This window comes from Copadichromis virginalis, linkage group LG22 (assembly GCF_057382275.1).
Source record: "Copadichromis virginalis isolate Kocher_CV1m ecotype Utaka linkage group LG22, C_Virginalis_male_GT1.1, whole genome shotgun sequence".
Taxonomy (NCBI): Eukaryota; Metazoa; Chordata; class Actinopteri; order Cichliformes; family Cichlidae; genus Copadichromis; species Copadichromis virginalis.
Window position 1 is genome coordinate 6,402,533 of NC_140638.1, and position 27,881 is coordinate 6,430,413.

At 38.9% G+C, this 27,881-nt stretch overlaps 2 protein-coding genes across 5 annotated transcripts; both read right to left on the reverse strand.

Annotated features, from left to right (window-relative positions):
- Positions 1-914: 914 nt before the first annotated feature.
- On the reverse strand, positions 915-16,391 carry znf384a (zinc finger protein 384 a). 4 transcript variants are annotated; one of them, XM_085445523.1, is made up of 11 exons: positions 16,226-16,391; positions 13,724-13,791; positions 12,670-12,991; positions 10,450-10,572; positions 9,996-10,153; positions 9,812-9,888; positions 9,464-9,688; positions 7,626-7,793; positions 6,657-6,735; positions 5,893-6,051; positions 915-4,091 (listed from the first exon to the last, which is right to left on the reverse strand). In XM_085445523.1, exons 2-11 carry the CDS (start codon positions 13,784-13,786, stop codon positions 3,696-3,698), a joined length of 1,770 nt encoding a protein of 589 aa, XP_085301649.1. In that variant the 5' UTR covers positions 13,787-13,791; positions 16,226-16,391; the 3' UTR covers positions 915-3,695. The 4 variants fall into 4 exon arrangements, with proteins under 4 accessions (XP_085301649.1, XP_085301650.1, XP_085301651.1 ...); XM_085445524.1 differs by lacking the exon at positions 10,450-10,572; XM_085445525.1 differs by lacking the exon at positions 7,626-7,793.
- A 1,117-nt stretch (positions 16,392-17,508) lies between these two features.
- Positions 17,509-27,131, reverse strand: flot1a (flotillin 1a). Its single transcript, XM_085445926.1, has 13 exons — positions 26,955-27,131; positions 26,383-26,446; positions 25,978-26,053; positions 24,994-25,084; positions 24,440-24,583; positions 24,166-24,285; positions 23,948-24,043; positions 23,422-23,574; positions 23,026-23,207; positions 22,631-22,676; positions 21,871-22,008; positions 21,521-21,685; positions 17,509-20,217 (listed from the first exon to the last, which is right to left on the reverse strand). The coding sequence occupies exons 2-13, from the start codon at positions 26,423-26,425 to the stop codon at positions 20,197-20,199; spliced, it is 1,275 nt and encodes a 424-aa protein (XP_085302052.1). The 5' UTR covers positions 26,426-26,446; positions 26,955-27,131; the 3' UTR covers positions 17,509-20,196.
- Between the last annotated feature and the right edge of the window lie 750 nt (positions 27,132-27,881).

Below are 27,881 nucleotides of genomic sequence, written 5' to 3' on the forward strand. Positions count from 1 at the left end.
TACGTGTGTATGCGTGTTTTGTCTTTCGGAGTTTTCTGCTTGGGCGGGATATACCCTGTTTGAATACTTGTCTCCAGTGCTAAAGGCCAAATTCTAACTGACTTATGATCAAACGAAACAATTAAAAAAAAAAGTCGTATAATTTTAGTATATACGAATCGCTTTCTTTTTCAAGTACATTAATTAAATATATATATAATTGTTATAATCAATTTTTTTTAGCTACATTGTTTAAAATAAACATCGTACGGTGGCCCGGAGGTGCAAAAGGCAACTGTTTGGGGGAAAAACGCGCATTGACTTATATTCTTATCATTTCTATTCCAAAGCTTAAAACACAGCTTAAAACGCCTGAAAGAAGTAGTGTAAAACATTAAATTACATGCTTTGATATGGTTTGCTATGTTTACAGAAATATAATCTGTTCTTTTTAATTGTTTTGATAAATAATTGTTATGACAGAAACCTTTGGACTGCTTCTGGTAAGACACACGTACACTCTATAAAAATCCATGTGCAGTTTGTATATGCTTTCCTAGCGAAAGCATTGTTTTTCTATAAATGGAGCTAAAAGAAACACATCACGTTGTAGGTCTTGGTGTAGACAGTCTTCTAAGCATGTGAATCCTTTTCATACCATTGCTAAGCCTTTGCAGCATAGTCCACTGCAATTTCCAAACCACGTGGGGATGGTAGAATCACAGATTCCCTGAACCTGAATCAAAAATTCACCTTCATTAGTTTTGAGAAAAATACCCCCTGATCTTTACCCTGGGTATCTAGGATACACTGACCACGTGGAGCTACATGCTGTAGCAAAAGAGCAGCCAAAACTTTCATTATAAATGTTCATTAATAATATGTACTGTTGATTTTAATAAAATACCAATAAAAAATGTAGTGCTTTCATCATAAACAGGTTTTGAACTTTATTCTCCATAAGGGAAGAAACAGTCTGTTCAGATGAGCAAGAGGTGTAACTGTGCATACAGTATGAAGAGTGTAGCATAAGAGGGCAGTTAACTGTATTATCAGGAGCATTGGTAATAACATTAACAAGAATATTGAGAATGGGTTATTTCTCATAAAAAGACACAATGAAATACAAGGAGTATACATGGAGACAATCAGCCGTCTGTATGGGCATCCTGAACATTTCTGATTGGTTAGAGACGGCGTGTGCGGTGTCCCAGGTCACCAAGGTCACAGCTTCTCATAATCATGCTTTAATTATTTGCAGATGTATCATGGATACGTTAGCTTTAAATATCATATGGTTACAGTATTAACATGGTTCTCTGAGTAATTGAGACCATTTTTTCCCATAAGTTCAGGAATCAATCCCCAACAGTAAACTTAGCACAACAACACCTGTACAGATGTGGAATTACATATTTTAGCCAAACTGCACCTCTGGGAAGCCTCAGTGGTCCCTGTTTATAATGTATTAGGGATCCACCAATATTGGTACATATTCACCATCAATGTCACTGGGATACTGATAAATATAAGATTTGGCTAATTATCTGTTGTGTTACAATTATATGACTGAGTAATTGGAAATGGGAATAATTTAGGAGACTTGAGAATGCCATTTTAGCTCATTGATAATTAAGTTTTTTTCATTTCCTTAGTACAAAACTTGTTACTTTAAAAATCTGTATAAATTCATCCACACTGTTGCCCCAATTTCCATTAGTCCAGGGAACAATACTCAAGTCCTGCCCTACAGTGAACCTATATAACAAAAGCATAAATGTGGAATTACAGATAGTTTTACCAAAGTGCTTCCCTTATGCCCAAAAATATTTTAAATGACTAATTAAAGTCCCTGCTAATTTTCTTCTTGCATTTCACTGATATTGGTACGATATCTGCGCCGTTGCCTGCCATTGGGATTAAGTTATGAGGACAGACTTTAGAAAAGTATTTATATGATTTAAAAGGCAGAGCTTTAGAGTTCACTGACATCAAAAGGGAACAAATAGATACATCCTAATTCTTTGCCTAATTATCACACATGAGGTTTAGTTAACTCATCTCTGGTTACGTCCTAATTAAGATCAGTTTCACAGTCTGTAGATGGTGGCTGTGGTTGTGATAAAGGAAACAATTATTCTCCTGTCATTTCCTCACTTTGCTGAGCGTGACGATCTCACAGCCCGTCAGCTTTAAAGTTGACCTGGGACACTGCCAGTGATTTGGTACATGTTAATTTGATTTCCTTTAGTTTTCATAGATGCTTTACACAAGACATACTTCCCTTTTACAGATGAAAAAGTCTTTTCTATGTATTTTATGTACAGCATACTGCAATATCATAATGCCTCAGATTGATAATAATGTGGATAACATTTGCAATACAGTTATAATGGAAGTAGTAATAATATGTATGAAAAGTTCTTTAAAAAAAAGAGATTAATAACAGTACCTGTCAGCCATTTTCATCACACAATCATTATTTTCCCAACAACCATCCTGACAATAACAAACTGGGCTGCCTTAGTCATTCGAGGACAGTAAACAGTTGAATAGCAACAAAAAAAAAGGAAAAAAAAGGGACCAAGACGTTCTGTTAGGACTTTTCTCTCTGTTCCATCACATTCATGCGCTCACGTTGCTTTCTGTTTGATCACACATTTCTCTGTTGGTAGAAAAATACATACATATGATATATAAAAAAAAGGTAAAGGATGAAAAACATAGGCGTGAAGTAAGTTTCATCAAGTGCTTTCGTTATGACCCCTCCCACCCCCGTTTTTCTCTCTTTCTGTCGTGGTTCCTGCTGTGGACTCCTTACATTTAGTGCATTCTCTGACCGATCGCGCTATCTTATTTAATACTTTGGGAAATGTTTCCTCGCTCCTCTGAGAGGAGGTGGGTGTAAATAAGGACATCATGATCTGTGAAATGTACACTTTTGAGATTCGGCTGCAGGCTTTAGCGAGACTTCCCAAACGCACGCTTCATTTTTCTTCCTGCTGCTCTTTCCTTTGTAGCTCCAATTCAGTGTTTCTGATGTAGTCTGTGACACCTGACTGTGCCTTTCAGATGCTGTTTAAACATTTCTGCACCGCTGCTTCAGATGCTCTCATGAATCTCTACAGTCTCCCATCATTCACTCCTTTTTTGTTTTGGCTTGAACTAATAAGTGATGAATGTTCAGATTAATGTGATCTGAATGTCTTCAACATTTACACTATTCTTTGGACCATAACTGCTCAAAGAATAGTGAAATTAGTTTTTTTAATTTTACAGATATTTTACACCTTTATCCTCCAAAGATCCCTCAGTCAGGACTGAGAGATACATGGCAAGTGGGCTCAGGAATCAAGAAGCACACTGTAAAATATCTGTGTAAGTAATTTATGGTTGTACTCAGCATCAAAGCTTCTTAAGTGGGTGAATTCAAATTTACTTCTATCCATGATTGTATTGCATTACCCGACTAACCGCTTTTAAAAAATAATCTCACTGAAAGCTACAGAAGTCTAAACTGAAAACACTAGTGTTTTTACACTTTCAAATTCAGTGATGTGTCAATAAAATAGAAGATCTGAATTATAGAAATTCACCCAATCAGCTGTTTTTCCCCTGATTTTAAGAAGGCTCTAATACTGAATACAGTTAAATTACTTGTACATATGGACCATTTTTACTCGACTAATCCCTCGAGCAGAGCAGGAAGACGCAGCCTATGAGTTCATGTGCTCCACCTGTATGGCTGATGTGGAGACGGTTAGGCAGAGGTCTTTGTGGGTCACTGGCAGGTCTGCCACAGTGACTGGTTTGTACTGGATCTCGCTGGCTGACACTGTCTTGTACTGGTGTAGATCAAATGGGCAGGGGACCACAGATTCTGTGGGTTGCTGTTGTGGCTGGTAGCTGCCTGGGGGTCCGGGGTTTGGGTTCTGGTTGTTGTTAGGGTTCGTCTGGTTTTGGAGCTGGCTCGCTCTGCCCGCACCTCTCCCTCGACCGCGGCCTCGGCCCCTGCCTGGTGTCAGACCCTGGGCCTGCTGAGCAGCTACTGTTGCTGCCACTGTTAATGGGTCGGGGTTGTGCTTCTTCATGTGTTTCATTAGATACGTCTCCTGGAGAACGGATGACAGAAGTAGAACACATGATGTCAGGAAAGAAAAACAGGAACAATGTGTTTTGATTTTTTTTAAACTATTAATATAGCTTTGTGGTTGTATGGCATCACTAACCAGCCATTTAACCCTCTCAAGGCAGGGGTTGCCGATTGGCAACAGTTAAAAACTAACAACCTCATTACCCCACATACATATTTTATGAGTTTTTTTTACTCAGAAGTACCACTGCAGGACTTGGTTGTGCATTAGCAACAAAACGTTTAATTTGAGCCTGAGAGCGTTAATATTTATAGTGAATGATTTTTGAGTTAATGAGTTTTGCTGCTGGGCAGAAAAGTGCTGCAAAACATCTGGATGTGAAAGTGAAGCTAATCTTTTTTTAGCTTTTGGGTAAATAATTTAATCCACATTAGACATTTGTGCCATCTGAAGACTAAATGAACATTTGTGTTCAATCTGAAGAAATATCCTTCACACACTCCCAAAATATCTATGAACAACTAGGGCTGAGCCATATCATACCGTTCACGGTAATACCGGTATGATGTTGGGCAACTATAAGAAAATGAAATAGTGTCTTTGTTTACATACGCACATGGCGGCGACGGAGAATAAGAAGGGCGAAAGCGGATCGTTGAATGAAACGGATGAACCAGAATTGGTTTGTAAAAATGCTGCAACGTCAGTGGTGTGGAACTGGTTTAGCTTTCGTCCGTCAGATACACAACAAAGCACTATTTTTGGTAGAGCATGCTAGCGGGCCGTCGTTATTACCGTGTTTTTTGGAAAATACGGCACACTTAAAATCAATCCTTGGATTTTTGTGAAAATCGACAGAGCCCCTTATAATCCCGTGTGTCTTATGTATGAATTCTGGTTGTGTTTACTGACCTCGAAACGATTTTATATACACGGCGCTTGAAAATCTGTCAAATGTTTCAGTACGACTTTGCTAAGCTACGAAGCCGCACCGCTTGATGGATTGTCGGAGCATTACGGCTATCGTAGGCAGGAGCCTCGCGGAGTGATACGTGCTGTGCTTCAACATAATATTACGGTATTGTGTGTGTATAACCTCTTTTTAAGTTTTGTGGATATTATACATGGTTATGCTGAGGATATGTCAGCCAGTTTCCACTGGAAATGCCTTTTGGTTAAACTGTCAGCGAGGAATTTGCATTTGCACTGTTAAATTTTTATATAACTTTAATGCACATAAAAAACAGCTGCTTGTTTAAGTGAAAATACATTGATTTTTTTATTATTATTTTTTTGCACAAATAAAGTTGTGGACTTGTAAAGTATTTTGTCTAGTGTCAATTATATCGTCACTTATATCGTTATCGCAAATTTTCAAATGTATATCGTGATAAATATTGTTGGTCATATCGCCCTGCTCTATGAACAACCCAAAGACACAATGCCTGTGCCCATTGATGATGTATGTGCATAATTATATAATTACTAGATACATTAACAGTACCAGCTGCTATACAGCATCTGGCTTAAACTGCACGAACAATGATTTTGGCAGAGAGGGATGATCAGTGCTTTGCAGTAATAATCATTATATTATTCTATTCTAAGACCTGAGATCAGAACAAAAGGCTCATTAGAGCTCTACATATAATGCATGTCAGACAGACTCATGGATTGTAAACAATAGTGTATTAACAGTAAAGCATCTGCAAACCAGCAGTACAATTCCTGCCAACTCTCTCCTGTTACGTCTTCTCTGTTGCAGTACAACCAAATCTACACTTTCAGTAAACTGCATGTCAGATACCAGAAGTCTTACCGAGGTATAGGATCGGTTGCAGAGGCCACAGGAGAACAGCTTGGCGTGTTTCACGGTGTGTGTGGACAGGTGAACCTCTAGACTGGCAGCATCTGTGTAACCACGGTTACAGTTGTGGCACTTGTACGGCTTGTCTTTGTTATGCTGCCGACGGTGAGACTGTGATGGAAAAATAAATAAATAAAAGAGGCATGTAAAAACTAGTAATATGTAATTTGATCTTGACTACAATAGAAAAGGCAAGAAAATCACTCTTTTCAGACTAGAGTCCAGCTGATATATCAGGCAATATTTGCTAAAATATCAGCATCGGGATTAAAGCTGATAAATGAAAATGAAAAAGGAGACATTAGTAATTCATGACCTGTGACAATAAAACATAATTATTTTTAAACTTCACTGTCCCATTATCTCAGGAAAGCCTGATAATTAACTTCATATAACAATTGTTAGGGAGACCTGTTTGTGCTTTATATGTCTCTCAAAAAAAATATTGGCCAACATGTTGAATTTTTAAATCTCTTTTTAATTATTAACAATGAAAAATGATCCAAAATAAAATTTCTGTGAAAAAAAAGGTAAGCATCAACATATCTACTACTCCATCACACTTGGTTGTACATTTTGTCTACAAAACCCAACCTGTGGAACCTGGATGAGTATGAGAACCACTGGCTTGCAAGTAAATATATGCTAGTAGCACTAGAGCCTTAGTAAAGTAATGATCATGTCAGTGGCAAAGAGAAAACCTGTAGATTCAGTACCTGGAGGTTGGACAACTGAGTGAAAGCTTTTTCACAGCCAGGATGATTACACTTGTACGGCCGGTCACCGGTGTGAATCCTGGGAAATCACAGTCAAAACAAAACAAAGGTGATGTCAAGTTTGACGTACTGACAAAGTTAAGATACTTCTAGATCAGCTCAGCCCCTCGCTTCCTCATGTTGCAGTTTCTCAAACTTCTACTTTCACTTCCTCGAGAAGGAAACGGCTTTGGTAAATTTGAATAGTGTGACCTTTGGTTGCTATTTGTGCACTTTAAAATCACATCCTTTTTTCAGCACATTTTATCATGAAGTGTCTTGATGCATGCTCAATCATCCAGGTAAGAAAATCCCAAAAAGTCGATTCTGTTCATGTGGACGTAGCGTTTTCAGTGGGAGGAATGTTTCGTCACTAATCCAAACAACAAAACGTTTCTCTTTTTTGGGATTTTATGATGAAGCAATAAGCTATGAAATAAAGTTTTATAACAGATAAACTAGGCTGCTAATACATGCCAGTGATCACACATCAACCACATTCTTCTGTCCTTTCAGGTGGTAGTGCCTAGCTTTGTAACAGCCTTTCGCCTTCCATTAGGTTGAGCTAATCTGTGGTTTGATTGTTTCTATCATCCGCTGAAAACTATTTTTTATGGGTCACTCACCCTTAACATTTGAATCTGGTTTACACCTCAGTGTATGTTTGTAGTAAAACATAAATATGGATTATTTTGAACTTTGAGGCATGCTGAGCTACTCCAGTAGCATCTAAGAGTTAAAATATGGAAGTGGGCAGAACAGATCCATCTTATAAAAGAAAAAAAGTACATGTCAGATTTGATAGATACTATAAACACACAATAACTCAAAAAGAAGGACACAAGCACAGTGACATAACTCTCCATGCACCTGCTCCCATACATGCACACATTCAAAACCCGCCCGGCCCAGCCCAGCTCGGCCCAGTACCGTGTGTGCTGCTGTAGGTGACTGAGCTGCCTGAATGTTTTCTGGCAGTAGGAGCAGGTGTAGGGCTTGGCCCCGGTGTGGATGCGGATGTGCTGGGACAGGTAGCTGGAGTTGGCAAACGACTTGGAGCAGTGGGGACACTTGTGGGGCTTGGCCTCAGTGTGGTTTCTAACACGGGAAACCGGGATTGGAGGGTTAAGGGGGTGGGAGGGAGAGAGAAACACAGAGAGAGAGAGAGAAACAGCGAGAGATTTTTAAGCTACAGCATGACCAAACTTCATAATGAGCCGAAGACCAAATCATGCATTTAAGCTAAAAGGATCTGATCGATCAAGTATTGATCACAGATTACTAAGTTTGACAGTGTGCTCTTTGTGCTGTGTCTGAGTTGTGAAAACACAGAACGAAACATACAGCAAGCACAGTCACGCTTTTCTCTTTCTCTCTCTCTCTCTCTCTCTCTCTCGCAGTCTCTCTCTCCTTTTGGTGTGCACTACTTTGAGTGAAGTGTGAGTGTAGTGTATCTATGAATGTCTGAGTCTGCTGCAGTCAAACCAAAATGTAAATTCAAGATGAGTGCCAGGCCAGCGGAGCACATCTTCCTCTTTAAAATTAATGGCCTGAAACCCACAGAGAAAACCCAGTGCATGGAAATGAGGGAAATGAAAGCATGAAGGTGAATGACAAGGTCAACATAAAATTAACACATTTATCAGAAAGGTGACAGCCTGGATGGGAGATAGATTTATCACTCATATTGTCACAATTAATGAAATATAGTAAAATGAAAACTAATTTTAGTGTCCGATTAGCGCCTTTACCACAGTAAAAAGGGGTGTAAAACATGCAGGTTAAAAACTGTATATCAGGATGTATTTTTTAGGCACAGCACATACAGTTAGTATGCAAAGTGTACTTAGACTTGTATCGTGCATTCTTAAAAAATGTTTTCGTTTTTATCTTGCTGAGAATGAAAGGAAAATGTTTTAATAAAGACATCTGAATAACAGAGACATCTAGAGAAGATGCTGAAACAAAACAAAAAGGGGATGCCTATTTTGGTGAAACCTGAGTGACAGACGGGTGTGTTGGTGAGAAAAGGCATTTAAATATAACTCAATCATCCTGTCTCACTTACTGCTGGAATACTGAGTATCTGAATCTCTACATATATAAGGAAACAAATGACATTAATCTGACTAAAGCCTGGGTTATACTCCAGTTCAGACACGGACAAATGGAGACCTGGTGCCTGGGTGCATTTGAACTTGTTTTTTCTCTTGTTTAAATCACTAGTAAATTACTTGCCAGGGAAAAAATACTTTGACTGAATGCTGGGAGAATTAAGGAATTTCAGTAGTAGTATGCCATGTGATTGGCTGATTAAATATTTGTGTTAACAAGTGGTTGAACAGGTATATCTAATATAGGAATATGGATATGTTGCCCCCATACCTGATGAACCTCAGGTAGCCATTGTAACTTAATAAATATTGCAGCTGTAAGTGAGACTGTGTAGGAGTTGTATTTAATTACCTTTAGATACCGACTCAGGAAACTGACTTCCCATTCTCACAGTGGGTCCCAGTTTTTAGAAAAGAATGAATGGTCAAAGACAAGTACTTAAAAATAACAGGTTAAGAGGCATGAAATAATTTAAGTTTTGGGGACTTTCAAAGATGATACTTTGACTGTGCAGAAAGAGCTTTACACTGTCAGCACTCCCCAAAACAACCCAGACAAGTCCCAAGCTCACCACTCCTTCTTCCCTTTATCTATCACCACACAGATGTTCACATGCACACATTTTAACACACGCACACACTCAGGCCCAGTACCGTGTGTGCTGCTGTAGGTGACTGAGCTGCCTGAAAGTTTTCTGGCAGTACGTGCAGGTGTAGGGCTTGGCCCCGCTGTGTATACGAATGTGCTGGGACAGGTAGCTGGAGTTGGCAAACGACTTGGAGCAGTGGGGGCACTTGTGGGGCTTGGCCTCGGTGTGGGACTTGGCGTGGATCTGCATGTCTGACTTGCTGAAGAACGTCACTGCGCACATCCGACACCTTGGCAGGCAAGGAATGAGAGGAGAAGAGAAGAAAACAGTTATGATAAACAAAGCACAGAAAAAACTGCAAGTATCTAAAACATCATTAATATTTTCCTAAACTTAACGCACTTTATCCTACCTGTAAGATTTGGGTCCGTCTTTGTTAGTGTGATCATCCTCATCATTTGACAGATCATATGGGTCGCCACCGTGATGCTACAATACAATAATAAAAAAAGTACTTATGGTTGTAAAGGTAAAATGCCTCACAGTTGGTTTTATAAAAGGAAACAAGGAAAAAAGAAAGAACATAGAAAATTCACCTGTCCACCAGCAGCAAGGTGTGCCAGTATTAATGCATCACTTCCTGGAGGGAGGACCCCACCCACTCCAGCCACCCTGCTCATCACCTGTCTGCTTTTCCTGCCTCGTTTTGATGGTGCCGGCATGACAACAGCAGGAGCAATGTCATCCTTCTTATCTAAAAATGAGAGAAAATTAAGAAAGAAAGAAGGGAAAGGAAACAGGGAGTGTTGAGTGAAAACAGGGACAGTTTGGAAAAATTATGATGCACAGCTCAACACCAAACCTTACATAAGACAGATACACAGATGTGTTTGATTGTGTATGGATGTAACAGTGCAATTGCAAGAATACATTTGGGTGGGAACAGGAATCAAGTGTCTAAAATAAAATGGTAAAAAGAAGCCCTAAGCCTCATCATTTTTTTTTACGTTGAAATTATTAAAATGATGGTGACCTGCACCTGTGTATTACCTGAATTTGAGGGGTGCACTGCTGACACTATCATGGTGGTGGCAGTGGGGTGTCCAGCTACAAAAGACTGCGTGGAGGCGGTGGGGACCAGTGTGCCCTGTGGGGTGGTGATCACTAACCCCGCTAAGAGGAAAAGAAAAACTGTGATCTGGCTGTCCAGATCTCACTCTGTTAGGCTTTTATTCTAACTAACAGTTAATGGATGATGTAGTGATAAAAGAACTTTAATTTTCAACCTTGCAACTTGAAAGCCACACAATATCTTATAAAGGACAAAGCTACAGCACTAACACAAGACTTGCTAAGGTTTATACAAAAGATTTTAACGAATATTTTTATACAAGCTGTGCATAAAAAAGGGATAAAACTGCTAATATTAACACTAAGTACTACTACTAACACCTAAATGGAAACTGAAAAAGAACCCTGTTGAGATTGTGATTAGTAGCCACTGTAGATTAATATGTACAGTGTCATTCACTCCTATGCACATATCTTGTGACACCAACAAATATGGGTAGAGTTCAAAAACCAAAAACCTTACCTGGTTTAAATTTGGCTGAACTCCCATTTGAGATCATCTTTTATGGGATCTGCAGACAGCTTCCAACATGGCTGCTCTTTTTGTATTGCTCTCATTCTGATTATTTACACGGTATGCACTGTGTATAACCGCAGGAAATCAAACTGTGTCAGAAAGCAAACATCAGTTTCAAGCTGATCAAGGTACATGCTTGGTGATGAGACCTGGGTCCAAGCAGTCCACAGCTAACCGGTTTTTATACGAGTCCACAGTTCCAAGTATGTCTGATGAGGAGTGAGACCACGAGCAAGCCTGGTGTGTTTTTAAACATACGCACCATGATATCGTTCTCCAGGGTAAGACATGATGAGTGTCTCCACTGTGATGTGTCTGGCACACTTTTAAAGCATTTCAGAAACAACACATTTAGTATGCCTGCTGGGTTTTATTTTAAAAACTGACTAACTTTCAACTCTGTTCCTTTGTCTGTTACTTCCTGCCCTTCTCCTATGCTCTGTGCTGCTACATGTTGCTTCTGTAAATAAAAAAAGAACTGTTCGCTTTTTCTAGAGCAACTTCTGATGGAATTGCTACCATTGTCTCGAGTGGGTGTCAGGAAGCAGCCGTGCCTGCTGCACTCCCAGGATGAGTCTGTTAATGTGAAGTTCCAATATGACATCCTGAGGAGTCTGATGAAAAACATAAAAGTGCAAACAACATGATCTGTGGTGCGTGTCATCACGTCATCGCGTACTGTTTGATGGGGCCAGGTTTTGGGCCAGTATTGGGAATCTGAAGAACACCTGCATCCCAAACTTTTTTCAAATGACTGAGCATAACATAGCAGATTTTTGACCGTCTAGCTTCACCTGGGGACATTTACATGTTCTCACTGCCATTTCCTTTTTAAAAGAGGTGCTGTAGTTAATTTTAGCTTCATGTTTCTCACATTAAATGGTAAATGGCCTGTATTTGTATAGCGCTTTACTTAGTCCCTAAGGACCCCAAAGCGCTTTACACTACATTCAGTCATCCACCCATTCACACACACATTCACACACTGGTGATGGCAAGCTATATTGTAGCCACAGCAGCCCTGGGGCGCACTGACAGAGGCGAGGCTGCCGGACACTGGTGCCACCGGGCCCTCTGACCACCACCAGTAGGCAACAGGTGAATTGTCCTGCCCAAGGACACATTAGGACAGCATGATCTCATCTCATATGTTTCCCTTCAAAAACCATGGAGTTAGTAGCTTGTTTTTCTTCTAGTTTTTTTAATAATCACTTACAGACACCTTGAAGGTGCATTCATGCAGTCTTGTAGAATTATATTAAAATACTACCAGTTACTGCCATAAAGTAGGGAAAATATATATTTTAAAATTAAAATACATTTGGATGAGTTTTTCCTTTTTTTTTTCTTTTTTTTTTTAAAATGGTCTTTTAAAAATTCTGTAACACTGAAGCACACATGCAAACAGACATAACAGGGATGCCACCAAGATCAAATAAACATCCAGAGGTGCACAAGAAGATGATCTTGAACAGGAGACTGGCCAAATTTAAATCAGGCAAGTTTTTTTAATAGACCTTTTCAGAGAATTTTTCTTTCACAATTTGCAAAATAAGAAAAAAGACAAACTGAAAAATCATCTACGACTCAGGTTGGTGAAAACATCAGAGCTGCTCACTCACCTGCAGTCATGATACCCGTGGAGGGAACAGGCACAACGGTGACGTTCTGGGAAGTGTGCGACTGGTGCAGGTGTGCCCCCACCGCACTCAGGGGTCCGCTGTTTCCACCACCACCCCCTCCTACATTGCCTCCGCCTCCTTCCTGTTTAGGGATCACACGTACCCCAGCCGCTCCATCCACTGAGCTGGGGATGGCGAGTACGGCCGTGGGGTAGTGGGGGGAGGAAGTGGAAGACGCAGAAGAGTGAGGAAAGGAGGGCGCGCTGGCCTTCTCTGGACCTAGTTGCTCCTTCGCCTTGTTCAGGAACATGGCGTTCTCAATCTAGACAGAAGTGTGGAGTGGAGAGAGGAAAGAAGGAAGGGTGTAGGAATTAGGGGGCAAAGGAGTGTGATACAGTAAGGGAAGGAGAAAGGAGACTTGCCAGAGATGAAGAAGGCAGATTGAAAGAGGAAATAGGATGAGGGTGTTTGGAAGAAGTTGAAAAAGAAATAAAAATACAAAAGACAGGAAGAAAGAGAAAGATGTGAAGAAGAGTCATATGTTTATGCGGGAAAAAAACAGGATGACCCAGAGATGACACAAGCAGAGTGGCGATAAACGTAGTGTGTGTCATGAAAGGAAAATGGAGAACAAATGAGACAGAAAATGAGAGGTTAACGACAGTAAAAACAGAAGGAATTAAAGAAGAATAAAGGAGGAAGGAATGGGAAGATTGGGGAGAGTGAAGGGTAGGAGTTAATGGGTTAGATAAGAGCAGACAGAGGAAGAGGAAGAAACAATGGAAGAGAAGAGAAAACGAAGGCATGGTGAGATGCAAAAAAAGCAAATGAAAACAGGAACAGAAGATTGAAAAGATGAGAGAGGAGAGGGACAGGAGTGATCATGTGAACCCATCAATAAGTCAAATAACTTCATCAACGTTGCCAGCATTATTTAGTGGTGTTAAAAACAACATGTTCAGGTTGTGATGTGCTTCTGGGTATTTTTTCCAACAGCACAGACCACTATACCATGTGTAATTCAAGACAATTCCAACAATAAGGTTGTGTCTACCTGTCCTTGTACAGTGGGGACGGGAGACCAAAAGTATGATGAGTTGAAATGGGAATCGTCCATTATTTCTGTAATTAAAAAGCAACACACTTAGAAAACACCTGTCCTGCTCCTCCTTTTTTCGTTCCTTTTCTTTTAAATGAGACCATGCATGGCTGTATTTCAGTCATCTTAGTCCGGTTCCTTTCTTTCTCCTCCGCACGCTGACACACCGAACACGTCGGTTTCAGGATCAGCATGCAGCACTAAGACTAAATTTAGTCCACTAAATCGAGCCACTTTTCTACACAGCTAACCTTTGTTTTTAGGGATACCAATCAAGATGTCTGTGACAAATCTGAGCAGTTTAAGCTTACTCTGTTGTGGCTATTTCTTGAAATAATTAAGATTTGTACAGAGGAGGATGTGAAAGGAATCAGGCAAAGATGGTCAATCCCAGAAGGGAACCAGTGGTTCCAAATGCTGTGTCAAATCATACTGATGTACCCTCTCAGCCCAGTAAACATTATAACTGAAACTGCACAAAAACATAGTAATTGAGATTTAATTTTCTCTATTATTCCACATTAAATACCCTTGGTTTTACAAAAAAGAACTGACAGGCAAGACGATAACATTTAAGAGGAGATAACACTGATCTCTTTACTGTGTGGAATAAGTCAAACAAACTACCTAAAGAAACAAAAACTGTTATTAGAAATTACTTAAAAAACTGTCTGCAATTTGATGCGAGGAGATAAAAAAAATGCTAAAACTGTACCTGCAAACTAAAAATTCCCTTCCTGAAGAAACACCGCCCCCTGTTAAAGAGCTTGGGATCTCAACCATATCCAGTGGGAACATTTGTTTGAATGTATGGAAGTGCCTGGTAAGGCTATGGATCGCTGTTACATGCTTGCTGCAAAGCAACATACACATGCTCAAAAGCACAATTGTCACTGACCTCCTTCCAGATAACCTGTTTTCTGCAAACATAAATACAGGTCTTGAATTTGTCTTGCTTTTTACTTTTCTTTGACCACATAAAGTTTGAGAACCACTGGTGTAGAGGGCAGCAGAAGCAAGAATTAAGAAAACACTAATGATAATCAGTTTTTGAGAATTTAATGATTGTCTGTAACACAGCACATGCACTTGTTTACTACTCCCTAACACAGCATGAACAAATTGCACAATCTTAGAGTGCGTGTTTTATCAGCAGCATGTCAGTGAGGCTAGTTTTGCAACAAAATTGGATGTGGGTGCACCATTAGGTGAAAGTAACACCCTCTTCAAGAGTGCACACAGCTTCTTGACAGTTGAAAAAAACCCAAAATAAAAACCCACTGTCAATCTCATGAGTAATCAACCTGTAATCTTCCGTTTCCTGATTATGTCCCACTAACAGAGGCAAAGAAGGAAGTTTCATTGTTCTATGTTGGCATGCATTTGCACTTTATTTTAGCTTTCTGAAACATTTTGAGACCGTGAATGCCATGTATAATCCTGCTCACATACCATTAAAAGCATGCAAGTAATTACATGTTAGTAAAGCCCAACTGCCATTTAATAATTTATAACAACTGATATTCAGTAAGCCCCGCAAAGGAGTATGAGAGGCCCATAAAAAAAAATCACAATAACAATTGAGGTAACGCCATATTTCATGCAAAACATTTGCAATGCATAACTCATGAAATGTTTTGCATTGTTTTTCATGAGCCTCCTCTCCCCTCTGCAACTGCAAGGTCTATAAATAAATGAAAAGAAATGCTTTCAATGCAATTTAATCATTTTCCCTGATTCTGCAGCAAAGCATCAGATGCAAGGGGCCGTTATTAGTGCAGTACAAAGTCAATGTTTCAGTGTTCTGAGAGACATTTGTTTCTTCCCCCCCTCTCTTTTTCTTTTGGACGAGAGGGTGCAAGCTGCCTCCAAAAACTGTGGCATGGCTAGCGCCGAGCTAACGTTAGCTGTGCTTTATGAATTATTGCAAAAACAAATTTGCCACAAATCGTTTAAGTCAGGGTGCTTTTTTGGAACTGAGTCTGGACAGATGTGTTAAACTGCACCCAACCGGCTGACAAGAGCGTAATAACATATCTGGGTTATGCACAAACATGGCTAACGTTAGCTGAAAAACGCAACAAGACGAGAGGAGCTAGCTAACTTGCCTCCATTAATTTTCTCCTTTTGTTCGCTGGCTTGCTCTAGCTACAAGGAGGCCTGTATATTCAATATGCTTAACTAGCCCGCCGCTTAGTAAACACAAACATCCGTGCTCTCCCTACGCCTCCATTCCTCACTCCCTGCTCATCTCGCTGAGAGAAAATAAAAAAAGAGAAAAAAAAGTCTCGAATAAAAAAAAAAAAAACGAAGACAGGAAAAAAAAACGTCGACGCCGTTGCCTCTGTAGGAGACGCAGCTTCATGCAGACTTCCGGCGGTTGGGACGACGGTGCTCTCAGACACACTGAAAAAAACACTTAATTAACAACCGACTAATAAGTCCTGCGTTAATTACCGGTGAACTCGACTCCCCTTCAACCCCCCCGGAGCTTCCTCGGGTCGGGACAGTTGGAAAACTTTGTCCAAATCCGCCCCTCAAACCCCTCAGATATGCCTTTTTTTTCTTCGTTTTTTCCTTTTTTTCCCTCCAGCTCTTCTCCGAGGAGTCAAGGCAGGCTGAGTTAAACAGCTTCCGGCCACACTCTTCAAAATAAAATCAAAGCGCGATTCTTTTAAAGTATATTTCTTTGTGTATTGCGTTTGATTAAAAGCGTAATAATCGATGTTAACACAATTAACTAAAACTAAACTAAAAGTAGGTGTAAAATATGACATTTTATGCACCGAAATAAAATGATTATTAATTATTTTTTTAATTAAAAAAACGAATTTAAAACAATAGTGTTTAATCACAAAACCAGCAAAAAAGTATATTTATAATTTTATCAAAAACAGCCTAATGAGGTTTTGGTGCTACATGACTTAGAGTCAATTGTCTTCAAAAATAGCTGTTTTGTATAAGAATATTTATTCAGAAACTTATCTTATGTATTTTTCATAATAATAATTAATACTAAACCACAAATAATACCGAAAACTAATAAAACCGAAGTAAAACCAAACTTACAAAAAACAAATACAATTTAAATCTAATCGACCGAAATCCGCTCTGAAAACTCAGTGAAACTTAAGCGACCTGAAAACAAACGCCATATAATCTAAAAAAGAAAAAAAGGGGTTCCGGTAGGAAAACCTTCTATACACAAGTCAAATAATATAAAACAAGAAAAACAAACTAATAATTGTGCAATAACTAACAGCCATTTACCCATATGTTTGCTCCGCTGAGAGTTTTGAATTAGACTTCCTGTACTGGTTTGGCGTTTTACCAGCTAACTTGACACACCTGCCAGCGTCTATGCAGTATCTTCCGGTGTATTAATTATCCAGTCAGTGAGGACGTCGTATCAGTTTCTATGTATATTTCATTTCTGAATTAGCTGAATGGTTTTCTCATTTTGTACAACAGCTCTCAGGTTATGCGGACATGTGAGGCTATTAAAAGGTAATGAATGCTTGTACTTATAATATCCACGTCACTATAATTATTATCGCCCATTTAGCTTGAACTATGTCCATCATATAAGATGGACCTAAGCTACTTTTGTCAGCATTTATAATGCAAGGAAAGAACTCTGTTTGTTGCAAGTTTAATTCCTGGTGCAACATCAGCAATTCATTCTTGGGAAAAGCACCATGTACCATGAGCATTTTATTGAAAGATCAATGACAATAAAATGATGATGAAAACGTTTATTGGGATCCCCTTATGCATGTGAAAATTGTTTATTATGCAGTGACAATTCAAGACCTCACAGATGGAAAAAAAAAATAAAAACTGAAAAAAAAAGAAGCTAAAATCAGATTATTTTAAACATCAGTTAGCCAGGACTACACAAAGATTAATGAGCACAACGGTTAGGGGTATAAGACTGTGGAATTCACTTCATTATAATTTAAAGAATTGTATAAATCTACAATGTTTTAAAAAGTGTTATATGTTTAAAACGATAACTCAGTATGAAGAATGCGAATGAATGTGATGTTGGTTTGGGATTCGACCGGAGAGAAATGTCAATATTAGTTTGTTCTTGATTTTTGGTGCCCATCGGTGATATAAGTTCGATGGTAGATAGGGGGCAGGGTTTAATAAGAATATTTTCTTCTTCCTGCTCCTTTTCACACATGGTTGTTGTGTTTTGTTGATAGAAGATGTGGTTGTTTTGTTTGATTTGTAGTACCAAGTGTGAAATAAATAAAAATGAAATGAAATGAAATGTGTAAACAGGTGAGTAAAGAAAGACAGCAGTGGAACATTTGATAGCTACAATAAATCTTTTTTCACAAACAGTAAAGATTTAAGTCGTTTCCCCTTTTGCATTTAAATGACAAGGATTTTGTGTATAGAAGAGCAGAACGACGTTTTCCTAAAGTACACGGAAGAAAAATAAAAAGCAAACATCCACTTTGGTCAAACATCACGAATGCAACACAACAGGGTCTGAAACATCACAGAAAACTAATAAACTGGATAAAATACATTTATAATGAATTAGTCAAGCTGTTAGTGGTGATGCAAACAGTGCTTTACACTGATACTGTATCAAATATAAATTGTATAAACACATACACATATATCCATATTTAGTGCTGATCCAGTAACGAAAGCACACTTCCATTTCTATAGCTGGGTAATCTCCTACTTTGGTAACTCCACAGTGAAGCTGCACACGCCTACTGTGTCCTGACTTCAAACATATGCATTTGCAATATTACTTTACAGTGTAAGAGTGACAGGTGTTGATGCATGCATAATAACAGTAGTACTCATATATGAAAGAAATAAAATGTACCCTCAGGACACTTACAGCACATATGGTTGTGCTGTAATCAGGAGTGCAGAGAAGTCACAAACAGTGTTTAGAGCTGAAGACAAAACTGCTCAGTTAAAACAAAACCATATATCCATCTTCAGTGTTTAAATCCCTTCTGATGTATTAAAACATGTCCATAAAGATATTTTCCTAACTAGCCCCAGAGGGTAATGGTGAGGTAGAGGGATACAGTTTGATTGGGTGGTGACAAAAGGCAAATCAGGATACTTTACAGTTACTACCGTAATACTTTAGAGCTAGTATTACACCTTCAGTGGAATATAAAGCACAAACTACAGCAAGCAAACGTAAAGAAAAAATAAAGAACAGAACAGCAAACACCCCTGCCCTCACTTAACAATTGAAATATTTAGCTTCACATTACGCCAAAGCGTTATATACTAACAAATACTTAATGTTATGAATACACAGGGATATTCTCATTGCTACTATGAAAAGCAAAGCTGTATTTCACACATTTAAATTTAGTCTGACTGGCTACACCTTTATGAGAGCTGCTACATAACTGCTATCACTAGGAACCACTTTACTTAAGATTTGTAATACACATCATGTATTAGTGGACTGAGGGTGGTACAGACTTAAGGCAGTTGAAGCTCCTGGTTGGGAAAAACAGAATCCCATTTTGTTTCCTGTAGCTGATCTAAAGCTAATATCTCCAAGCCGAGGCTCAACAGGAAAAAAAGAAGATTCACCGGCGCATCAGTTTACAAATAAAGAAATAAAGAATAATTAACTTAATTAACTTATTAAGTACCAAGGATCATAAAATATAAAACAGTAAGAAAAAGAAAAAGAAAGACAACACCTTTTAAAAACCCTATACATATTAACGCTGAAGTTTACAGATAATATCAGAAATATTCACCCTGAACCTTTATACACCAAATTTATTTCAGAAATACATGTAGAGAAAAGACTGATGGGTTAAAATGCATGTCAGTGAATATATGATAATATGCAATATTAGTAAATGAAGGTTTTGGTTGCATGTTTTAGCACATGCTCATGCTAAGAAGCACTTAAGGTTTGGCAGCAAGGCAGTGCGGACACACACACACACACACACACACACACACACACACACACACACACACACGAAGGAATTATTAATGGTAAACAGGAACACAGACAAAAGTGTGACATATAAACACAGAAAGGGACAAAGACAAAGATCAGTCATGTAAAACTCAAAAAGTAAGAAAGCTCATCAAACCATCATAGAATACATGAAATATGATTATATTATCCTCTGCTTCTTGTTACCTGTGACCCTGAACTGCATAAGCAGAAGGTAATACAAGGATGGATGGAGGCTAAACGAACGCAGTACCGCTAAGCACAAAGTCATAACATGAAATAACATTCGTAACTGTAATCAGACTATTTTCACAACAGAGAAACATCACAAACCAGCTGAACCAGCCACACAGCAGAATGACGCCGTGATGAGAGAATCATGCAGGGAATCCAGACAGCTGATTGGACACTGGGAGGAAGAACTGCCTGGTCATCACATGGCTGATTGTCTTCAGCCTGTATGAGAGGCCATCTACAGAAAGGAGAGATATGATATTATGATGTCAGCAGACTCCAGAGAATACACAGTCCTAGTCTTGTTAGACCTTACCTCAGCCTTCGATACAGTCAACCATACCATCCTGATAAACAGACTGAGAGACCTGGTTGGGATGTCTGGCTCTGTTCTAGACTATTTTTTTTATCTTATATATCTGAAAGAAACTTTAGTGTGTCTGCAAACCAGAATCTACAGAGTTGTTGTGTGGAGTTCCTCAGGGCTCTGTGCTGGGACCTATTCTGTTTTTAATATACATTCTTCCTTTAAGCCAGACAATACAGCAGTTTCCTGAAGTATCTTATCATCGTTTTGCTGATGATATTCAGCTATATTATTCTTTTAAGCCTGCTGAAGCTCATAAGCTCTCCAATCTGATTGACTGTTTAACCAACATTAAACAACGGTTGAACAATAATTGCTTACAGCTAAACCCGGCCAAAACAGAAACTTTCATTATTGCACCAGGCAGTGCAATACCCGATATTAAACGGCGAATGGGTGACTTAGGTTCCTCACAGAAACATAACCTTAGAAACCTGGGTGTTATTTTTGATGAAGCTTTTTCTTTGGAGGGACATTTATATCAGATCATAAGAAGCTGCTTTTTTCACTTGAGGAACATTTCTAAACTTAGATCCATCGTGTCAACAAGTGAACTCGAGATGATAATGCATGCTTTTATCTCTACAAGACTTGACTACTGTAACAGCCTGTTCACTTGTCTAAACATGAAAGGGCTAGCCCGCCTACAGGTTGTTCAAAACTCTGCAGCGAGGCTACTGACCTGCTCGAACAAGGGTTCTCATATGACCCCTGTTTTAAAGTCGCTGCACTGGCCAACAATCACATTCAGGTTCCATTTTAAAATTCTAGTTTTAACTTTTAGAGCATTACAGAGACACCCCCCTCCCCCCTACATTGCTGATTGATTCATACACATACCACCACTCATCCCCTATTTCTACGGGGTTTGGACTCAGTGGAGACCTTCAAAAAGCAGCTAAAGACATTTTTATTTCAAAAAGCTTTTAATTAGACCAGGGTTTTTATGATGTATTTTATGACTGTATTATGCTTTTACCTTGTAAAGCACTTTGTGACATATGTCTGTGAAAGGTGCTATATAAATAAACTTTACTTACTTAGAGAAAGGTGGATGTTTTAAAGTTTTGTTATATTTAATGCTGAATTTAATTATTAATAATTAAATTTGATTGGTAGCAGCTATAAGCTATAGATGCATGAGTGCAGGTAAGTGTAACATAAACCGAGTTACCTGGGAGATGTTCACGCCAGTCATTTTCTCCAGCGCCTCAGGCAGCTGGGTCATGATGTCCAGCACCTCTCCTGAGAGTTTGGCCACGCCCACATCTCCACCTCCGCTGGATACCATGGTAACTTTTTTGGCTTCACACAGAGGCCTGCTGATCTCTTCTGCCATCTGGTGGACAAATGACATTACAGCTGTTAAAATTGTAACAGGTGAATGTAATAATGTAATCCAGAAGTAAATGCACACACAACACTCATGACTAACAGGCTTCAAATTCTGTTTTTTTTATCAGCACAATTCTAAAAATAAGAGCAGGAGCTAGAAATGCTTGTTATGATGATGTTATCGCTCACCAAAGGCAGTTTCTCCAGCAGCATGTCCACCATGGCGCCCTCCTTGTACTCCTTGAAGGCCTCGGCCTTCTTCACCATCTGCTCAGCCTCAGCACGCCCCTTGGCCTCCACTGCAAATGCTTCAGCCTCACCTTTAACCTGAAGAAGAAATGAGGACGGACTTACTGTACCAGAAAACACTGAATCTCACCTTGTACCTTAATGGTACATAAATTAAAGTGAATTACAAAAGACATTTACAAATGTTACCTCATACAAAGCGATGGTAGTTTGAAATGCCTCCTCTAATATCTTGTGGATTTTTCCCTCATCCATATTCCATTCATTTCCGTTTTTTTATTGCTAGATTCAGAATTATAGGCATCATATAAGAGGTCTCACCTGGGCTGCATATTAATACTCTTATTAACATAAATCATCATGACTGATTTAGCTCTTTGCCTTCTATCTCCTTATATCCTCTTCTAATTTGGAGTTCAGAGACCCCAAATTAATACTGCACGAGTGTGACAGATTTTTTTGTATATGTACACCCAAATAATTTACTGAATACTCTGAAGATTAGATTTTTAGATAATATCTTGTATTTAAAAGCAAGGAATTGTATCCTTGATACATTAAGTTGGTAGTCAGATAAAGAGCCATACTGAGCTAGATAATTAATCGGTTTGGAGAGGGATAGGAAAGGCTGCCCAGATAATTCAAGATGACATTTGTGGAAAATGCTTTTGTTTTTTCCCCAGAAACAGCTTTGACTCACTCTTATGGACTCAGCTTCAGCCTCTGCCTCCATGATCAACTTAAGACTGGACAGACAAAAGAATCACAGTCAGCTGGTTAGCAGAGAGATAAATGATTTGACCAGTACAAACATGTCAGCCATGCTCTTAAAATATAAAATGATAGCTCAATTGTTATTCTAACATAAAAAGGAGGATTTAAGTGGACGGATGAAAACTTGCCAAATTACAAACAAAACAAAAACACACACACACACACACACACACACACACACACACACACACACACACGAGGGATTTTCCATGTTTCTTCTTCAGACATATAAACAGAGAAAACATACCAGAAAAACCTAACAGACTATCTGCTTACTGTCGTTCCTGCAGTTCAGGAGGTGAAAATGAACCCACAACTCACCGCTCAGCCTCAGCCAGCTTCTCCAGCCGGTATCGCTCAGCCTCTGCAGGTTTCTTCACCTTGGCCTCCAGCTCTTTCTCCTTGCGGGTGATCTCCTGCTCCTGCAGCATGATCTGCTGCGCCCGCTCAACCACCTGCACCTGCATCTTCTCACTCTCAATACACTGCTTCGTCTTCGCTACCTGCCAGAGGAAAACAGATCATACATGTATGTCTGTACACATAATATTCTTCATTTAATATCATGAATTGTAAAAATGTTGTTGATTTGTAATAAGTTTAAAACGTTTGGCCTGCAATTATAATTAAAGAAATGCTGTGCACTGTATTTAAAATATATATTCAGCTTAGAGATCAAATAGCAAAATGAGCTGCTTCCTGTGCACGCCTGTGTACCTGCAGCTGGTAGGCCATCTCTGATTCAGCCCTCTTAGTGTTGACTTCAATGTCATAGGCTGCCTTCTTCAGCTCATAGTCCCTTTGAGCCTTCGCCATGTCAATCTCATTCTTGTACTGAGCCGATATTTTCTCCTGCATGGCATGAGCTTCCTGCAGAGAGAGTGTCAAAGAGGGATGGAGAAAGGATGGAGGTGATCAGGATCAATGGGAACAGATGTCTAAAATAAACAGGATGAAGATGCTAAAAATACAGACAGAGTTTAGACAAATGGCACCAGTGACGAGGCGAAGACACACAGTGAAGTGCTCTGTAAACAACCTTCTAGATGATTTAAATGCAGCTTCTATTATTAGCAAGATAAGTATTTATCCAAGTGTTTCTAAAAATAAAGAAAGATCTTCAAACTACATCAGCAAGCCCCATTGACACCTGTTGCAAAGAGAGATCTGTGTAAAAAAAAATAGCTTTATAGTAATACAGTATTAAAAAAAATAAAAACAGCGACAAAGTGACAGATCTCACCCTAATCACAGCATCTCTCTTGTTTTCGGCCTCTCCAATGCGAGCATCTTTCTGAACCTGCGCTGTTCGGCCTTTCCCCAGAGAATGCAGGTAATCCTGTGTGCCAGCAGGAGAAAAAAGATCTGATGTGCGTTTACTGGTTCAATTTTTAATTCCGAGAATCTGCAAAAATGTACTGAGATCATCTATGATATGATTCTTATAGCGCAAAGAGATACCTGGTCATCATGGACATCTTTGAGGGTGTAGCTGACCACGCTGATGCCCATGTTGACCAGGTCAGAGGAAGCCACCTTAAAAACCTGCTCTGAGAACTTCTTACGGTCCTTGTAGATCTCCTGTAACACAAACACCTTCGCTGTGATGCAGAAGTTCGCTTTTTGAAATGTACTCATCACACTGAGGTTGTGAATACTGAAGGTGTATTCTAATAATACCTGTTCTATAATTCAGTTGGATGGTAAACTCCATTTATTTACTTTAACTCCTTACCTCAACAGTCAGATGGGCGATGATGGCTCGCTGATGACCTTCAAGCGTCTCCAAGGCGATCTGAGCAATTTCAGCCTCTGACTTTCCCATGAACATCTGGCAGGCTGCAGCTAACATCTGTTTATTCTGACCCTGGATCTTCATCTGTAGGAAACAGCTGCTTGTTTATTATTTAGACAAACACTGACATAAACATTGGGTTCATTTCCTCGATGCACAGTGAAAAATAGCAAATCGGGAGCTGGGTTTCACGTGCAACTACATGGCACTGTCAGTGTACCTGACCCTAATATTTACATTGGCCTGCTTTAATTAATCAACAGATACAATAACATGCAAAAATAAATAAACAATGAAGCAGCAACAAAGTTTACTGTAAACAAAAAACAAGTAGGAAAAAACATTCTGGTTGCTACGAGTAACTTTATACACCACACAAAATGAATCTTATCTGCTACATGTTAATCTTCTAGTTTACACCTGTCCTTCTGAGAAAGGCCTCCCCTGTTTTGCCAGCAGCAGCACCTGATTCATCTGCAGTGGTGCACACTGACCTGGGCGATCCCGGTGACAGAGATGGGCACTCCGTGGCGTGTGTAGACTTTATCGCTCTTCACATTCAGAGTCAGAGTGTTCAGGGAAATCCTGGAGAGAGGCCACGTGAGAGATATAATGGGACATATGATTATTGATTCATTTTCATTACTCTAATGGTACATTAGGTGTAGCAATTTCCTCCTTGCTTTTGTTACACTGAGTTGCAAACACAGAGTGTATATCAGCGGTCCCCAACCTTTTTTGCGCCACAGATCGGTTTATGCCCGACAATATTTTTCACGGACTGGCCTTTAATGTGTCGCGGATAAATACAACAAAATAAAACTAGTACCGGTATCGAAAAAAAGAAGATTTATTCATAACACACGTGAAAAGACCCAGGAAAACAGAGTTAACGATCAAAACGATAACAAAATAACGCTGAAAACTGATAAAAACCCTGAAAACCAGACATTTCACACCTGAGCCTCAACTCTCGCGGCCCGGTACCAAACAACTCACGGACCGGTACCGGTCCGAGGCTCGGGGGTTGGGGACCGCTGGTGTATATAGTAAAGGGGATTTTTTTTCCTTTAATGTTGGTACTAGACCCAAATGTGGCCTGTGTGGAAGCTAATGTCTTAAATTCAACAGGAAGATGGAGAGAAAGGACTTAAAAAGTAACAGTTTATGAACAGCAGCTGGATGCTTTACACACATTTATTACTAATGACACAGATGTATATGCCCTGTGCTTTAAATGTGTCCCCAAAAGAAATCCTTCATTACTATAAAATTAATTTAAAATGAATTTGTTAATCTTTTTCCCCCTTTTTATCCATTTTTGCTGCTGAAGTGCTGTTTGCCTTCTCATCATGTTATTCAATTTGTCACTTAAAATATAAAATATATCGGCCAAATGTCAACAGTGTTTGCAGAAACATCAGGAAGTAAACTAATGGGATACAGGAGAACATAAATAAACTTTGTGGTTTGTTTACCTCTGTATCTGCTGAACGCAGGGGATGATGAACACTCGGCCTCCGGCTATCATGAGAGGTGGAGAACGGCAGAAACCTGGGAGAGATCAGAGACCGCGCTGAGCATCACAGGGAGAGTTTAAACATTTACTACTTCATGATAAAAACAAATTCAACAAACTTCCATCACAAATCAAGTTCTGGTTTATGTTTGTGTTCAGAACTACAGACCCATTAAAAAAAATTTTCTCTCCTTTGGAGAAGTCTAGGGCACCAGCTAAAGGTTTTGGAACATTTTGTTTGCCTTGATGTGACAGCCATCACATGTGCGTTAATTAATGAAAGGCAACAGTTATGTATTAGTTTGATGTTATAGTTTCTTAAGTTGTTTAGATTTCAACAAAGCAGTACAAGGCATCATTTTACCTGATACCACCATAGCCTCGTTGGGACCACAGGTGTAGAACATGTTTGCTGATCCTCCTTCAGACTAAAAAAAACAACAAAAATGAAAGAATTATTTAACAAAAACACTTTTATAAAGGACTTGTTTAGAAAATCCATCAACAAACGCATAAGGCCGGAATCGTGAAGAGTTATTATACGAAATATAATTTTAAAAACACTTTAAATATTTTATTAGTTTCTTTTCAGAGGCTAAATATGCAAGCATCAGAAATCACAATGATCAGCTCACTCCCAGAAGAAAAGGAGTGGATGTGATGGTGGTGGCCAGACAGAGGAGCAGCAGACCAGCGGAAAAAATCTAATTAGCGCAAACATTGCGCAGTAAAAAGCCCAAGAAAAGCTGCAACAAACGCAAAACCCCGAAGCTCACAAACAAGATCAACAGAGAGATCAAGATTTTAAAATATGTGCAGCAAAACAAATATGAAGTGCAGGCTGTTTATCTGTTAGCTTAACTCAAACAATTTCAGCTACATCTGTGTTTACACTCGATGAATGTGGATACAGAGAAAATATGACGACACACTCACCGATTAGTGTACAAACGACGTGGTTTAGGTGGAGTAGAGTGAAAAGCGATGAATAATTGGCCACTCAGATTAATGAGTTTTCATCCCAGGTGACGTTTTCTCTCGTTGGATAAGAAATGATGCGGTTAGTGAATAATAAGGCTGCAGCTCAGTGGCTCCAATAGAGCACGCCCATTCAGCAAACTTTGTGCTTCCGCCATCTAGTGGCGAGGTGGGGAAACGTCATTTTTCAGGTGGAAAGCAACTAAATACATTTATTAAAGTACAGTTAATAGTTCAATTTTCTACAACTTTGAATTTTATTATTAAACACTATTATTATCTTGTATATCTCTCACTTCTGATTTTAATTCATTTCCATGGTGGATTTGCTTGTTTCAATCTAGCTAAAAGGTGCGAGATGGGAATGTATTATTATTATTATTATTATTAATTATTTTTTAAATTATTATTAATTAAAAATATTTTAAAATGCCTCTTCAAATGACAAAAAGCTAAAGTCATTTTCTTGTATGCTTTTATTTTCTTGTAGGCAGTTCTTTAAGTTTTCTTGTTTGTTTTTTATTTTAGTTAACTAAAATGTTTTTACACCAACTAGCTTTGGTATAATGTCGCTTATGCATATGACTCCAAATTATTCAAAAGTACATTTAAGAAAATTGCACTGTCAAAGAAATATAGTTTAAAATATTATCTAACAGTAGCAGCATATATGTGACTCCTCAATCATTGCTGGAAAAGTATAACACTTTAACATTAAATCTTCCTTTCAAAACACAGACTACTGAATTATTCTAACAACTATATCTATATATCATAATAAAATATATATTATTAAACGTGATGCTCTATTGGATTCCGATCCAGTGACTGTAGAGGAGATTTGAGTACAGTGAATTCATTGTCATGTTCTCAAATTCCACCTGA

Coding starts and splice junctions, on each gene's coding strand:
- znf384a (XM_085445523.1), bottom strand. CDS start 13,786: ATGGACGATTCCCATTTCAACTCATCATACTTTTGGTCTCCCGTCCCC. Junction 10,573..12,669: donor CACGGGTATCATGACTGCAG/GTGAGTGAGCAG, acceptor TTTTCCTCTTAG/CGGGGTTAGTGATCACCACC. Junction 4,092..5,892: donor GCAACCGATCCTATACCTCG/GTAAGACTTCTG, acceptor TCCGTTCTCCAG/GAGACGTATCTAATGAAACA.
- flot1a (XM_085445926.1), bottom strand. CDS start 26,425: ATGTTCTACACCTGTGGTCCCAACGAGGCTATGGTGGTATCAG. Junction 23,575..23,947: donor AGAGAGATGCTGTGATTAGG/GTGAGATCTGTC, acceptor CTCTCTCTGCAG/GAAGCTCATGCCATGCAGGA. Junction 21,686..21,870: donor TGCTGGAGAAACTGCCTTTG/GTGAGCGATAAC, acceptor TTTGTCCACCAG/ATGGCAGAAGAGATCAGCAG.